The sequence below is a fragment of the Pholis gunnellus genome, assembly GCF_910591455.1.
Source record: "Pholis gunnellus genome assembly, chromosome: 2".
NCBI classification, from domain to species: Eukaryota; Metazoa; Chordata; class Actinopteri; order Perciformes; family Pholidae; genus Pholis; species Pholis gunnellus.
This window is the reverse complement of record NC_136536.1, coordinates 17,820,201-17,836,852: the sequence shown is the minus strand read 5'-3', so window position 1 is coordinate 17,836,852 and position 16,652 is coordinate 17,820,201. Positions and strand designations below refer to the sequence as shown.

The following is a 16,652-nucleotide window of genomic DNA, read 5'->3' as shown; positions in this document are numbered from 1 at the left end:
CAGAAAGAAGAAGACACTGCGATTGGCCCGCTGTGCACAGGTGCAAACAAGCGCAACACTTCTTCCAGGAGGGACTGTCCAAAAGTGTGAGCAGTTATTACCATATTCATAAAAAGGATTCTTGAGTGCCCTCATAGATTTTGTATATAAAGTGTAAAAAGCCATAGGTTTCATTTCAAAAGTAGTGGATGTGGAAGTACATTTCATAATCTGCTATATGCCAATATTAAATTAGTTGTATGCTTTCAGGGCACCAAAATGAAATTACGAATTAATTTTAGGTAAAAAAATGAAACATTTGGCTGATTTATAGACTTGAGATATAAATACACCCACATCCGTTCTTCTATCTGAAATACATCAACAGATAATTGTGTTGGTTGAACAAATAATGATGTCTCTGTTCACCTCTCGTAGCCATATGATGAAGAAACTAGAATAAATATAATAATGCACTAAATGAGATTTGGATGCATGGTATATACAGACACACAAGTCAGATTGTTTTAGAAAAGTTGTAATTATTTATTTTTTGTCTTCCATGTCTTTACATCAGAATATCGTCAGTTAGCATATTTTCATAATAAGTTGTGGCGATACTGAAACCCCAGATTTCAGCTGAGCCGACATATTTACTTAGAGAAAAAAAGTCTCACAATTGCCTTCACAATGAAAAAATGCCCAGTTGATGAAAACGAAATGTGTATAAAAAGGCACATCATCCAAAAATTAAGTCATATTGAATTGTAAAAGCAGCTAATTTCATCGGTGCAAAAATAATCCATCAGACAGGAGTAAAGCTGACCAAATGCTGTACATTCCCTCCTGTCTGTATATTGTATATGCTCATATGTCTGAAGCATGTTTGTACCTTCTGCTCTGACTTAAAACTTCGATCAGCTCACAAAAAGTACAGAGTGAAGTGACCAAAGAGAAGTGTTTGAATAGTTGTCATCTACAGTATCAATAGCTTTGTGAACACAATATACAAGTTAACAGATTTGTGAAAAAACAAATGTACATATATGGCAAGCAAAGACAACGGACAACAAATGAGAACAAGTAAAATACATATTAAAAAGTCAATGTATTAACATTGGGCAGGAAATAATCTCCAGTTGTTAAACCTATCAGTATTTCACATCATGGTATTGAAATGATGCAGGTAAGCTTTTGCTAATCTATTGAAATTTAGTGTGGAGCATCGAGTTCGTCACTACAGACGTTCATCTTGCACAAAGTCACAGAGCCCTTCTGAAACCAGAAGCATGGGAAGAGAGGTTTTGTGAATTTGGCATGGAAGGTGTGTATGAGAAACTGCTTTCCAGGTGTGACATTGTAATAAGTCAGAGTACCAGCTTCCCAATCCAGAAATACTCCTATTTTTTTGCAAAGGGGTACTTTGTCTTTGGACTTAACGTCTTTTGATGGCTTCCCTCCGAAGGGCTTAACATCTTTGGACGTCTTCTTGTCATTAGGATTAACATCTTTGGACATCTTCCTGTTGTTGGGTTTAACATCTTTGGATTTCTTCTTGTCGCTAGGCTTAACATCTTTGGACATCTTCCTGTCGTTAGGCTTAACATCTTTGGATGTCTTTCCGTCGTTAGGCTTAACATCTTTGGACATCTTCCCATCATTGGGCTCAACATCTTTGGACGTCTTTCCGTCGTTAGGCTTAACATCTTTGGACATCTTCCCATCATTGGGCTCAACATCTTTGGACGTCTTTCCATCGTTAGGCTTAACATCTTTGGACATCTTCCCATCATTGGGCTCAACATCTTTGGACGTCTTTCCGTCGTTAGGCTTAACATCTTTGGACATCTTCCCATCATTGGGCTCAACATCTTTGGACGTCTTTCCGTCGTTGGGCTTAACTTCTTTGGATGTCTTTCCATCGTTAGGCTTAACATCTTTGGACATCTTCCCATCATTGGGCTCAACATCTTTGGAAGTCTTTCCGTCATTGGGCTCAACATCTTTGAACGTCTTTCCGTTGTTGGGCTCAACATCTTTGGACGTCTTCCTGTCGTTGGGTTTAACATCTTTGAATGGCTTCTCTTCTTTGGGCTTAACATCTTTGGACGTCTTCCTGTCGTTGGGTTTAACATCTTTGAATGGCTTCTCTTCTTTGGGCTTAACATCTTTGGACGTTGTCCCGTCCCTCAGCTTAACATCTTTGAATGTCTTCCCATGTATGGGAGTGTATCCAGTCCTTGAGCAGAGCAGACTCCAGGACTTTTCATTGCATCCTAAGCCACCACTTCCGTCCCATCTTCTACCAACTGCTCTATATGCCACTGCGATGCCGACCATCCCTTCCCATTCCACCTCCCAGTAGCAGAAGCCTTTTAGGCCCTCCTCACAAAACACCTGAGTCCTCTTAAATCTGTCGTCGTTTTCTGGTCGTTGCACTTTCTCCTTTAGCTTTTCTACAGTTTTTGTCTTCCTGTTTTCATCAAACAGAGCAAGCCTCTTGCTTGCAGTGTTTTCATCAAGCTTCAGATCAACACCATCTGAAAAAGAAACAAAGAACACATCATTTAGGTTTTTTTATGTAGTTTAAAGACTGCAAAACATTGATCTTACGTTGTTAAGATGAAATCCAAACAAAATGAATTCAAGATGAAATCTAAGCATGTTGCATGTAACAACTCACAGTGTAAAATGTGCATACATTATCAGAAGCTATACTACCTGCCAAGGTAGGTAAGGTGAAGGCATATTATTGGACATTCTTTTCAAATTAATCAGGCATGAGCTTATTGTCTAAGGCTCTACTGAAGTGATAACATATCAAACAATTAAATAAAATACGAAAATAAAGTAAAAACTTACACTTCTTCAGCCCTGGCTTTAGCCGATGCGCTCCACCGTGGTCCAAACTGTGCAAAATGAGAATAGTCTTATCAAGAACAGATATTTTCAAATTCAATAGAATGCTTTGAAAAGCCTCTTTTTAAGTGTTAAAGCTCCAATGATAAAGAAATAAATATATATAACTATAATGAAATAAATATAACTGCTCCTTGGCCAAACTTGATTTTTCTTTGTGTGTGTGTGTGTGTGTGTGTGTGTGTGTCTGTGTGTGTGTGTGTGTGTGTGTGTGTGTGTGTGTGTGTGTGTGTGTGTGTGTGTGTGTGTGTGTGTGTGTGTGCGTGCGTGCGTGCGTGCGTGCGGATAACTCATTCAATGTCAAAAGACAAGGACTGGGAAAGTGCATTTGATATGCACAGAATAAATACAGCAGAAAAAAAGGCTTGACCCATGAGCTGCACCTGGTATTAACATGTGATCTGAATCTGATCCACAGGCCTTTATCATTTATATCTGGGGTTAATAAATGTTATTTTCTCTTAACACCAAGGTAATCCTTGAGTGTTTTGGTAACTAGCCTGCTATCTGATAAGATAAAATAATTAGTTTAGATTTTGCCTCAGTGTACATGTAGTCTTATTATAACTCAGAGAACCAGCTATAGTGATACAAATCTAAACATATAAACACACATCTTGACGTACCAGAGTATCTTCAGGCTCTTATTTGGATCTGCAGCTATAGCAGAAAGCATTGCCCCCCCATCGGCTCCTGGGTGATTGTAACTCAGATCCAGCTGTTTCAAGGAGGAGGCCGTTTTGGACTTTAGAGCAGAGGCCAGGAAGGAGCAGCCTTTCTCTGTCACCTGACAACCTGACAGCCTGCAGACAACACACATACACACACATGACTTTTTGGGACATTACATTAATTTCCTGGAGACCATAACAATAAAAGTACCAGCATAAACCTAACCCTTGCACAAAATGATTGTGGAAGTTTCTCTTCCCAGTTATCATGTTTGTTTTTTTGGCTTCACATTTTGAGAAAAATGTTTCTAGAAATTCTGTTATTGCATCCATTTTCTTTTTTGTTATCGTCAACAAACACCATTTCCCACAATCCCTAAGGTCACACGTTGAACATCACCAGAACATCGCAACATCACATCAGAGGCGGCGAGACCACAGTGAGTAAGGGGCTGCCGGCTGTTCAGACATGATGTTTGCAGTAAAAGCAAGACAGAGAGAGCTGAACTGTGCACAGGTTTTCAGACAGCTGAGATTAGACATAAGAAGAGAGAGCCATTGTAACCAATGGCTCTCTCTTCTTTGACAAATGTACAGTTTCTATTAGCTGTTTTCCTATTTGGAGTCTGTATTCTGTTCCCTTAAGACACCAATTTACTTCACCAAAACTTTTGCTGTGCTGCTCAATGGAGTTTTTTTGCACTTAATATAATGGGGGTTTTCTGCGGCTCACTTTGAAATGTAAAGTGAAATGCACTGGACACTTACTTGAGAATCTCCAGCTTACAGTGTAGACTCTGCAGGCCTTCAGCAAGCATCTGCACACCTGAATCCAGCACGTCGTTATGACTCAGGTCCAGATTTATCAGATTACAGGATGGGGAGCAGAAAACTGAGGATGCAAGACCTCTGCAGGATTCCTCAGAGAGCTCACACCAGCTCAGCCTGTGAAAATATTTGTAGGCATGTAAAGACGTGTTCCACGGAATAATCTTTGATTATATCGGAAAATGTTTAGACATCAGACCATGTTGTTCAAATGTGCTAAATCACAGTACTATGAGTCATGGTAATGCAACTTCCTTCTGAAAACTGGAAAAAGTCTTAACAAAAATCAATCAACTTCACTGCATTTGCAGATAAGATATGAAAACTGTTCCGATAACAAACAAACTTCAGATCATCACTTTGTCTCTGCTAGACACTAATTTGATTGTTTGTTGAATGTTGATATCATCCCAGAGCCATCTCCTGAATGTTAGTGCTCTTTTATCACCATTTACATTACTCATATATTTATTCTAAGGACAGAATACAGGAGATCTGTAGTAACAGTCTCAAAATAACCTCCTTTGGGATAAGTAAGGGGTACCACAAGGATCTGTGCTGGGTCCATTACTATTTACACCATACATAAACAATATTATCACTCCAATACAGCCTAATAATATGTATTGTTATGCAGATGACACAGCCTTGAATACATTTCACACCTCTTCAACTCAAACTCCATCAAGATTAAAATCTGCCTTTAATGTTCCTCAGACATTTCTGCACAATTTCAAACTTGTACTGAATATCCACTGGACAAAATTTGTTCTATTCTCAATAACCTATAATTCCTGTTAAAATCTCCCTGCCATTCATATGATTTAAGATACTGAAATTGAATTGTCTTATAAAAACCTGGGAATTTGGCTAGACAGCAATCTTATCTTTTAGACAACACGTTGAGCAACTGGCACAGAAATAAAGGGCATTCAGAGAGCCCAGACCTCTATCAATGCTGTTCAAGTAAAAAATACTATCCTAATATAATGTTTTTACAATTGGGACCATCAAGGAAATGGTAAACAGGATTCAGTTTTGAATAAATATATAGACTTAGTATGTAATACATAGCAATATAACAACATTATATTTGAAAGAACATTTTAATGTACTTACAAAGCCGTTTTGGAGACTTTAACCACCGGCAACATTCCCAGAAGAACTTTTTCTGATTTCAGGTACTTTTTCAGATCAAACACATCGAGCTTTTCATCTGATGTCAGCAGCACAAAAGTCAGAGCTGACCACTGGGAAGTGGAGAATGTTTCGAATGTGAGTGTTTCTGATTGCAGGTACATTTTCACTTCTTCTACAAGAGAGTGGTCATTCAGCTCATTCAGACAGTAGAACAGATTGCAATTTTTATCAGCATCGCTATTCTCTTCCCTAATCTTTTCTTTGATGTACCCAATGGTTTCCTTGTTGGTGGTGTCCTTGTTGTCTTCTGTCTTCTTCAGCAGCTCTTGCAGTAGATTCTGATTTGTCTCCAGAGACAGGCCTAACAGGAAGCGGAGAAACAGATCCCATTCTCCATTTTTGCTATCTAAAGCCTTGTCCACCGCTGTCTTGTAGAAGTCTGTAGGCAAGTTGCTTGCAACAGTTGAAGCAGGCATGGCAAGCAGATTTTCACCTGTGTTGTAGAATGTGTGAAAGACATAAAAAGCTGCCAGGAACTCTTGAATGCTCAGATGGACAAAGCAAAACAATTTCTGTTGGTTCACCCCACAGACTTCTCGTGTGATCTGAGTGAATAATCCTGAGAAGACTGCAGTTCTTGTGATGTCAACTCTGCACTCTGTCAAGTGCTCTTCGGTGTATAGAAGGTTTCCTTCCTGTAGCCCCTCAAAAGCCAATTCTCCCAGAGACATGATTGTTTCCTTGTTTCTTGTGTTCCAGCAGGAATCTGTCTCACAATTCTCAATTGTCTCATCTTCACCATACTTCACAGTAGCCTGTCTGCACTGTAACACAAGGAAGTATATGTACATGTCAGTCATGGTCTTGGGCATCCTCCCTTCTTCGTTTCTGTTAACAAAGTCCTCCAGGACTTTTGACGTGATCCAACAGAAGACAGGGATGTGACACATGATGAAAAGGCTCCTACATTTTTTGACATGTGACAAGATTTTCTCAGCCAAATCTTGATCACTGAATCTCTTCCTGAAGTACTCCTCCTTCTGCTCATCATTAAATCCTCGCACCTCTGTAACCCGGTCAACTTTATCAGCGGGGATATTGCTAGATGCTGCAGGTCGGGACGTGATCCAGATTTGAGCTTTAGAAAGCAGATTTCCTTGGATAAGGTTTGTCAGCAGAACATTGATTGAAGTTGGCTTTCTGATTTCTGTCCACTGTGTACTTTTATTTAAGTCAAGATCGAGGCGACATTCATCAAGACCATCCAGGACAAACAGGGTGCTGTACTGGTCATAGTCCGTTATTTCTGACGTCTTCATACCAGGAAAGAACTGATGAATGAGTTCCTCCAAGCTGTGTTCTCCCTCTTTTCTCAAATTTAGTTCCCGAAAAGAAAGTGGAAACATAAAAAATATGTCCCCGTTGGCCTTACCCTCAGCCCAGTCCAGCATGTACTTCTTTGTGGCAAACGTCTTTCCAATGCCTGCCAATCCCATCGTCAGCACAGTTCTAATGGGTAGATTTTCTCCAGATGCAGGTTTAAAGATGTCATGATATTTAATCAATGTTTCTTGTCCCACTGGTTTGAACTTTGTGTCTTGAATTTGTCGGATCTCATGCTGATCATTGACCTCTCCCCTCTCTCCCTCTATAATGTAGAGATCTGTGTAGATGTCATTCAGAAGAGTGGAGGTTTTCTGCATATCGATCCCCTCAGGCACATAGGAAAATTGCTCTTTCAGCTGAAATTTGAGCTTCTGTTGACTTGCAATGTCCAGCTTGCCTGTAGAAAAATATTTGTTTAAGTTATTAAGGATAAAAATTAAACAATAGTTGTGATTAAATGCGTGGAAACATAGTGCAGTTTATCAACTCTAAACCATAGCATGTAGAAGTAAGTTGTCGTTTTTATATTTAATTGTTTAGGTGCACACTGGCTAACTAAAAAAGAAGCAGAGCTTAAAACATTTAAGAATCAGCCTAAGAAGAGGGTGAATATGAGCATTAATCATGACACTTGGTGCTTTGTTGGTTTGAGTGTGAACCTGATTTCTCCCCCTTATCCTGTTTTCACGGTTGTTTATTTTGGACAAATGGTAAATTTGCTTTCCTCCTTAAAGTACAATCTGGCAGTTGAGTTACAGCAACTGAATGAATATGTAAAAAACGTCAAACGTCATGTCCCAATTGGTGCTGATACAGACATATGGAAATTTATCTTTCCAACCAGTGTCTGTACTTGTCAAAGATCGTCTTCAAGTGACTTGTCTTCTCTCTAACATATCGGGTTGCATCGATTTCAGGAGTCATAGCAGATTTGAGCATTTTTGCTACCTCAAACGCAACAGTTTGAGGCTTGTGTTTGATTGCACAACTATTTAAACCACTTCCCTTGACAGCATGAATCCGCACCCATAAGCTTACATCGTATTTCTGTCATCCTGTCGACGCGTGCATCAGGTAACTTCCGTCGGGAGGTTATCCAGATTCGGGCAGAAGGAATCAGTGTTCCTCTGATGAGGTTTGTCAGTAGCACATCCACTGAAGCTAGCTCTCTGACATCAGTCAAGGTGTTGTTGTTGTCAAAGTCAAGAGGATGTTGATCAGCATCCAAACCATCCAAGACAAATAAAACTTTGAAATCTTCAAAGTTAGAGATCACAAATGTATTAGTTTCCTTGTATAAATGATTAAGATGTCCCATCAAACTGACTTTTTCCTCTTTAATCAAATTCAGCTCAGAGAGGTTAAGTGGAATTATGACGTGATCCCTTAAAGGTGACTTCCTGTCATTTTTAGCCCATTCTGTTATGAATTTCTGCACATGGAAGGATTTTCCAATTCCAGCTTCTCCGGTGGTCAACACAGTTCTGATCTTTTTTCTTTTTGCATCTTTGAAGATGTCAGATCCTGCTTTGACCCGTGTCACAGATTTCGCTTCAGTATGTCCAAGTTTCTCTTCGTCATTGACCTCATCACTTCGGTCTTCTCTCATGACGTGTTCTGTGTTTTTCTGGTTAGGATGATTTATGTCTTCTTTTTGAGTGGTTGTACGAAATCTGTCTCGCAGGGCTGAGGTCAGCTTCTGCCGTCGCTTTAAGGTCTCTGAATAAATAAAACAAAGTTATTAATGATGAAGGACACAAGCGGCATTAATCAGTTATTTTTAAGTATCATAAAAGTGATTGTTTTGAACATAGTCAGCTAAAACTATTCATAGTACAATACCAAAACAACATTTTAAAGTAAACAATGTTGTTGACGACAAATATATATGAAATTAAGTTACTGACATAGTTTCATACCTCGACATTCTGTCACTTTGTTAATATAATCAGAAGGAATCTTGTGAACTCCTGAAGGTTGAGAGATGATCCAGAGCAGAGCAGAGGGAAGCAAATGACCCTTGATGAGGTTTGTTAGCAGCACATCTATTGAGGCTTCCTCTTCGATATCAGTCAGGTCCTTGTTCTTTGCAAAATCCAGAGGAAGTTTACATTCCTCCAAGCCATCAAGGACAAAAGCTACTTTACGCTTGTCATAGTCGTAAACTTTGAGTTTATCGTCATCGAGGGAATCACAGATCAGATCTTTCAGGCTTTGAACTTCTTTTCTTGAATTCAGCTCACCAAAATTAAATGAAACTATCAGATCTATCTCTTTGTTGGAGTTTCCTTTTGCCCAATCTACCATGAACGACTTTGTTTTAAATGTTTTACCAACACCTGCCACTCCCTTCATCAGCACTGTTCTCACTTCCTCTTTCTTTGAATTATGAAATAATTCATTACATTTTTGGGCTTTAGCTTGAGCGTTTTCCCCAGCTTGTATCTCGTAGAGTTCTGTGTCGGTTACATGTCTTCCCATTTCCTCTTCATACTGATTGAGGATTCTGTTCTTCACGACTTTGTCCCAAGAAATGATAAAGTCAAAGAAAGCAGAGTGCAATTACTACATTTCATTTTACACTCCAACACAATATAGTGAGGTATAAAATACAGTGTAACATGGTGTATTGTGTTCTACCTGCAGTTAAGGCCCAGAGGCAAATGGCAGGACAATAAAGAAAATATAAATATTCATTTGAAATGTTTTGTCTTTAACTTTGATGAATCTGTTTGAAAAATTGTATTGATGTGTTGCTCCTTGTTTGTATACCTTTAGTGATGTCTTGCTCATCCTGGTCAGTTTTCGTGAAAGTGAAAGTGTTCCTGGGCACAGTCGAGACATGTTTGTGTCAATACAGAAAGATACATTTGTCCTCATATCGTTACTTTGTCTTTTTCTCTGTTATTAACTAACCGTATGCAGAGCATGTTTTTTCCTACCTGATATTATCCATGAAGGTGGGAGGTTGATCCGCCGGAATGTTATCGGGTGCATTGGAGACAGGTCTTTTGTGCTCAAGCGGGCTTTAACACAGATTGATTACAGGTATTTCACAATAGCAATAGCAAGTGGAATTGATAACACTTATAACATTTCCCTTTTTGTGTCAGTCATTCTCTTCATTGTAATTTCTCTCTGTATCAAACATCCAACATAACCAACACATCTTACCCTGGTTCTTCTTTACTGAAGCTGGGAGGACCATCCTTGGACCGGTCACTTTTCATGGAAACATTGCTGGGTGCAGGAGAGACTGGTCTTTCTGGCTCAAGCCTTCTTTAACACAGATTATGATTACACATTTTAACACTTTAACATCTTTAATATACCGTTGAGCCTCTAAGTGGAATTTACAATATATCGCTTTCCTACTAAAACATTCTCTTACATTTTTATTTGTCTTTACATTAAACATCCAGCATAACAAAAAATATCAGAGGGAGAGTGACTTCATTATCTGCTCAGGTGGACATTACACTACAAATATGAAGCTGTCAAGGTAGCAGCTTGTGGAAGACTCCGGAGACGAGCAATTCAACAGAAATTCAACAAATGTTTTTGAAGAAGCTTACCAACCCTAGCTGTTACACTTCGAACATCTTTAACATTGTTGAGTCTTGAAGTGGAGTTTATAACATTTCCCTTTCTGTGTCATTCATTATCTTCATTGTAATTTCTCTCTGTATCAAACATCCAACATAACCAACACATCTTACCCTGGTTCTCCTTTACTGAAGCTGGGAGGACCATTCTTGGACCGGTCACTTTTCATGGAAACATTGCTGGGTGCTGGAGAGACTGGTCTTTGTGGCTCAACCCATCTTTAACACAGATTATAATTACATCTTTTAACACTTTTAACATCTTTAATACCATTGAGCCTCTAAGTAGAATATAAAATGTTTTGTTTTCCTAGTAAGACATTATTTAACATAGATTATAATTACAAACTTCAGCACCTATGACATCTTTAACATTGTTGAGTCTTGAAGTTTTAGATAGGTGGACAGGCAGGTAACCCGTCCAGTTATATATTTTATTGGCACCAAATTAAATGACAGGACAGCTTATTACAGTCCTGGGAAAGCCACAGATATAAGATTATTTTAACCGTTTTTTTGGCAGAGCATTTGATTTATTCATTGCTGTCAGAATGTAGAGATTTTCAGCATATCTATTAACATATTTTTTGAAGAAGCTTACCAACCCTAGCTGTTACACTTTTAACTTCTTTAACATTGTTGAGTCTTGAAGTGGAGTTCATAACATTTCCCTTTTTGTGTCATTATCTTCATTGTAATTTCTCTCTGTATCAAACATCCAACATAACCAACACATCTTACCCTGGTTCTTCTTTACTGAAGCTGGGAGGACCATCCTTGGACCGGTCACTTTTCATGGAAACATTACTGGGTGCAGGAGAGACTGATCTACCTGGCTCCAACCATCTTTAACACAGATTATGATTACAAACGTTAATACTTAAAACATCTTTAACATTGTTGAGTCTTGAAGTAGAATTCACAGTTTTTTTGTCTTTGTGTCAGTCCTTCTCTTCAAATTAATTTATCTCTCTATCATTTATCCAACATAACTAACACATCTTACCCTGGTTCTCCTTTACTGAAGCTGGGAGGACCATCCTTGGAGCGGTCACTTTTCATGGAAACATTGCTGGGTGCAGGAGAGACTGGTCTTTCTGGCTCAAGCCTTACAGATTATGATTACACATTTTAACACTTTAACATCTTTAATATACCGTTGAGCCTCTAAGTGGAATTTACAATATATCGCTTTCCTACTAAAACATTCTCTTACATTTTTATTTGTCTTTACCTTAAACATCCAGCATAACAAAAATATCGGAGGGAGAGTGACTTCATTATCTGCTCAGGTGGACATTACACTACAAATATGAAGCTGTCAAGGTAGCAGCTTGTGGAAGACTCCGGAGACGAGCAATTCAACAGAAATTCAACAAATGTTTTTGAAGAAGCTTACCAACCCTAGCTGTTACACTTCGAACATCTTTAACATTGTTGAGTCTTGAAGTGGAGTTTATAACATTTCCCTTTCTGTGTCATTCATTATCTTCATTGTAATTTCTCTCTGTATCAAACATCCAACATAACCAACACATCTTACCCTGGTTCTCCTTTACTGAAGCTGGGAGGACCATCCTTGGACCGGTCACTTTTCACAGAAACATTGCTGGGTGCTGGAGAGACTGGTCTTTGTGGCTCAACCCATCTTTAACACAGATTATAATTACATCTTTTAACACTTTTAACATCTTTAATACCATTGAGCCTCTAAGTAGAATATAAAATGTTTTGTTTTCCTAGTAAGACATTATTTAACATAGATTATAATTACAAACTTCAGCACCTATGACATCTTTAACATTGTTGAGTCTTGAAGTTTTAGATAGGTGGACAGGCAGGTAACCCGTCCAGTTATATATTTTATTGGCACCAAATTAAATGACAGGACAGCTTATTACAGTCCTGGGAAAGCCACAGATATAAGATTATTTTAACCGTTTTTTTGGCAGAGCATTTGATTTATTCATTGCTGTCAGAATGTAGAGATTTTCAGCATATCTATTAACATATTTTTTGAAGAAGCTTACCAACCCTAGCTGTTACACTTTTAACTTCTTTAACATTGTTGAGTCTTGAAGTGGAGTTCATAACATTTCCCTTTTTGTGTCATTATCTTCATTGTAATTTCTCTCTGTATCAAACATCCAACATAACCAACACATCTTACCCTGGTTCTTCTTTACTGAAGCTGGGAGGACCATCCTTGGACCGGTCACTTTTCATGGAAACATTGCTGGGTGCAGGAGAGACTGGTCTTTCTGGCTCAAGCCTTACAGATTATGATTACACATTTTAACACTTTAACATCTTTAATATACCGTTGAGCCTCTAAGTGGAATTTACAATATATCGCTTTCCTACTAAAACATTCTCTTACATTTTTATTTGTCTTTACCTTAAACATCCAGCATAACAAAAATATCAGAGGGAGAGTGACTTCATTATCTGCTCAGGTGGACATTACACTACAAATATGAAGCTGTCAAGGTAGCAGCTTGTGGAAGACTCCGGAGACGAGCAATTCAACAGAAATTCAACAAATGTTTTTGAAGAAGCTTACCAACCCTAGCTGTTACACTTCGAACATCTTTAACATTGTTGAGTCTTGAAGTGGAGTTTATAACATTTCCCTTTCTGTGTCATTCATTATCTTCATTGTAATTTCTCTCTGTATCAAACATCCAACATAACCAACACATCTTACCCTGGTTCTCCTTTACTGAAGCTGGGAGGACCATTCTTGGACCGGTCACTTTTCATGGAAACATTGCTGGGTGCTGGAGAGACTGGTCTTTGTGGCTCAACCCATCTTTAACACAGATTATAATTACATCTTTTAACACTTTTAACATCTTTAATACCATTGAGCCTCTAAGTAGAATATAAAATGTTTTGTTTTCCTAGTAAGACATTATTTAACATAGATTATAATTACAAACTTCAGCACCTATGACATCTTTAACATTGTTGAGTCTTGAAGTTTTAGATAGGTGGACAGGCAGGTAACCCGTCCAGTTATATATTTTATTGGGACCAAATTAAATGACAGGACAGCTTATTACAGTCCTGGGACAGCCACAGATATAAGATTATTTTAACCGTTTTTTTGGCAGAGCATTTGATTTATTCATTGCTGTCAGAATGTAGAGATTTTCAGCATATCTCTTAACATATTTTTTGAAGAAGCTTACCAACCCTAGCTGTTACACTTTTAACTTCTTTAACATTGTTGAGTCTTGAAGTAGAATTCACAGTTTTTCTCTTTGTGTCAGTCCTTCTCTTCAAATTAATTTATCTCTCTATCATTTATCCAACATAACCAACACATCTTACCCTGGTTCTTCTTTACTGAAGCTGGGAGGATCATCCTTGGACCGGTCACTTTTCATGGAAACATTGCTGGGTGCTGGAGAGACTGGTCTTTGTGGCTCAACCCATCTTTAACACAGATTATAATTACATCTTTTAACACTTTTAACATCTTTAATACCATTGAGCCTCTAAGTAGAATATAAAATGTTTTGTTTTCCTAGTAAGACATTATTTAACATAGATTATAATTACAAACTTCAGCACCTATGACATCTTTAACATTGTTGAGTCTTGAAGTTTTAGATAGGTGGACAGGCAGGTAACCCGTCCAGTTATATATTTTATTGGGACCAAATTAAATGACAGGACAGCTTATTACAGTCCTGGGACAGCCACAGATATAAGATTATTTTAACCGTTTTTTTGGCAGAGCATTTGATTTATTCATTGCTGTCAGACTGTAGAGATTTTCAGCATATCTATTAACATATTTTTTGAAGAAGCTTACCAACCCTAGCTGTTACACTTTTAACTTCTTTAACATTGTTGAGTCTTGAAGTGGAGTTCATAACATTTCCCTTTTTGTGTCATTATCTTCATTGTAATTTCTCTCTGTATCAAACATCCAACATAACTAGCACATCTTACCCTGGTCCTTCTTTACTAAAGCAGGGAGGACCATCCTTGGAGTGATTAATTATCACAGCATAATGTGATGAACATGTGATTGCAGGAGAGACTGGTCTTTCTGGCTCAAACCATCGTTAACACAGATTATGATTACAATTAAATCATTTTAACGCCCAGGCACACCAGCGTTTTAAACAGCAACATTTCAGAGCAATTCTTAATAGTATTGCTTCTATCAGTGGATCTATGCACACAGATGAGGAGTAATATGTTTAATATCAGTCTTTACATGGGAGGTTAAATAAATGTAAGACCTAACTTTGACTGTGTCACTTTCTCAACAACAGAGGTGGATGGATGCACCACATATTTAAAATAAGATAAGATAATCCTTTATTAGTCCCACAGCGGGGACATTTGCAAGATTGCAGCAGCATAATGGACAGTGCAAAACAAGAGGCATAAGTAGAAAAACAAGATCTAAACAAGTATAATAAATACGTAATCACACAGTAAATATAATATATGATAAATATGTAAAAAACTTTTAAAGAATCTATAAAAACTAAAATATGATATATTCGGACTGAATGGTTGTTTGTATTGCACAGTGGATTGAACAGGTTAATTATATTTCACAGTGTATACATTGGATATATATTGCACACAATTGTCAGTTTTTGGTATGTGCGGTCTACTGTGAGCAGTGTTGGTTGAGCAGTCTGACAGCGGCAGGAAGGAAGGACCTGCAGTATCACTCCTTCACACACCGCGGGTAAAGCAGCCGGTCAGTGAAGAGGCAGAGGCTGACATACGTTACACTTTCCCATCCTGAGTTTTAAAAGTTTAAAAGCTACTTACGTGTCAGTTGACGAGGCCTCGGCCTGTTCCTGAGACATGTTGGTTTCACAGGCAGTTTTACCTGTTTTCTGCTCTGTAATAAATACAGCAGTTATATTTTGTTCCTTTGTTACAGAATTCCATTATTGTTCTCTACATTAACAAAAAGGCCGTCCATCACCTTCTCTAGAGCACACAGTCTCTCTCCACACTCTCAACGTCCTCTCGGTCCACAGATCCACTCATTACTGGACCTTCACTCAAATAGATTCAGTTCCACCAACACTGGACAAAAATGACTCTCGTCTTTGAATCCAGTCAACAAATCACCAACAGGAGCAGAATTCCCTTGAAAAATAGAGAAATTATTACAGTCACGCTGACTTACATCATCAAAACCTGATCAAAGTCTAAAGAGTAGCATCTCATGACTTTCTCCAACGTTATTGTGGGAGGGCAAAGTCAGTTAATGAATAACATAATATGCAAACCTTGACCTTGATGTGTAGCTTGATACTCATCAAATATGGTGTGATAAAGATTAAAAATGAAATGCCTGGCAAACATTACCCCGAAAGGCTTGTATAAAACTAAACTAGTTTAACTTGACAGAGATAGTGAGCAAGGCACGTGGTACCTATATAGCAAAAGCTCTAGCCCTTCCTTAATACTAAGCTTTCCTACAGATGAACATGGTAGATTATAAATTATAAAGTACACAGGAAATAAGCATCATAAAGGTAAACACAAAGGAATGTGAGCACATTCTCAGAAGTCATCAGGCGATCATCAGCAATTTGTTCCAGTATGTAAAGAGATGTGCAATTTGTATGCACGCATGTGACCATGTAGGCCACACAGCTTGTCCTATCTGAAGAAACATGCAGGCCAACATGAAAGCAAGTTCCTAAATGATAGACACACATTACATGATTAAGTACACATACTGCATCAAATCGTACTCGTTCAGGTGACGTTAAAATCCTTCAGCCATTTGTTTTTCACTCAGCCGTCTATAATGCAGACCTCCATTGACTGTTCTTTCGTCCCTCATGGCAGAACTGACACTTTTACTTTCATTTTAAAGCAGCAACTGAACTTCCCCTCCTCACTGAAGCAAGCTAACCACATGGCTATAACAAGGAAATAAGACATAAATGCCTATGATGAGCAATACGGGTTCTGTAAATCAGCATATGCCTCATGTTTAATTCATTATTGTCTATTTCCTCATATTCTTATCTTCATTTAAACCATGTGAGGCACTTTGTAACTTTGAAACCTCCTTGACTCTCCTGTCTTATTTTTAGCCAGCAGTATGGCTGTTGGAATAGCAACG

General features: G+C 38.2%; 1 protein-coding gene and 1 long non-coding RNA gene across 2 annotated transcripts; both read right to left on the bottom strand.

The window, feature by feature from the left end:
* Window positions 1-515: 515 nt before the first annotated feature.
* Window positions 516-9,376, bottom strand: LOC306704161 (uncharacterized protein). The gene is made up of 7 exons (XM_079170391.1): window positions 8,843-9,376; window positions 7,962-8,642; window positions 5,517-7,320; window positions 4,338-4,514; window positions 3,525-3,701; window positions 2,842-2,888; window positions 516-2,519 (listed from the first exon to the last, which is right to left on the bottom strand). Exons 1-7 carry the CDS (start codon window positions 9,276-9,278, stop codon window positions 1,192-1,194), a joined length of 4,650 nt encoding a protein of 1,549 aa, XP_079026517.1. The 5' UTR covers window positions 9,279-9,376; the 3' UTR covers window positions 516-1,191.
* Window positions 9,377-15,341: 5,965 nt separating this feature from the next.
* On the bottom strand, window positions 15,342-16,361 carry LOC306712817. Its single transcript, XR_013767566.1, has 3 exons — window positions 16,276-16,361; window positions 15,495-15,661; window positions 15,342-15,407 (listed from the first exon to the last, which is right to left on the bottom strand). It is a non-coding gene; the product is annotated as an uncharacterized lncRNA (long non-coding RNA).
* Window positions 16,362-16,652: the final 291 nt, after the last annotated feature.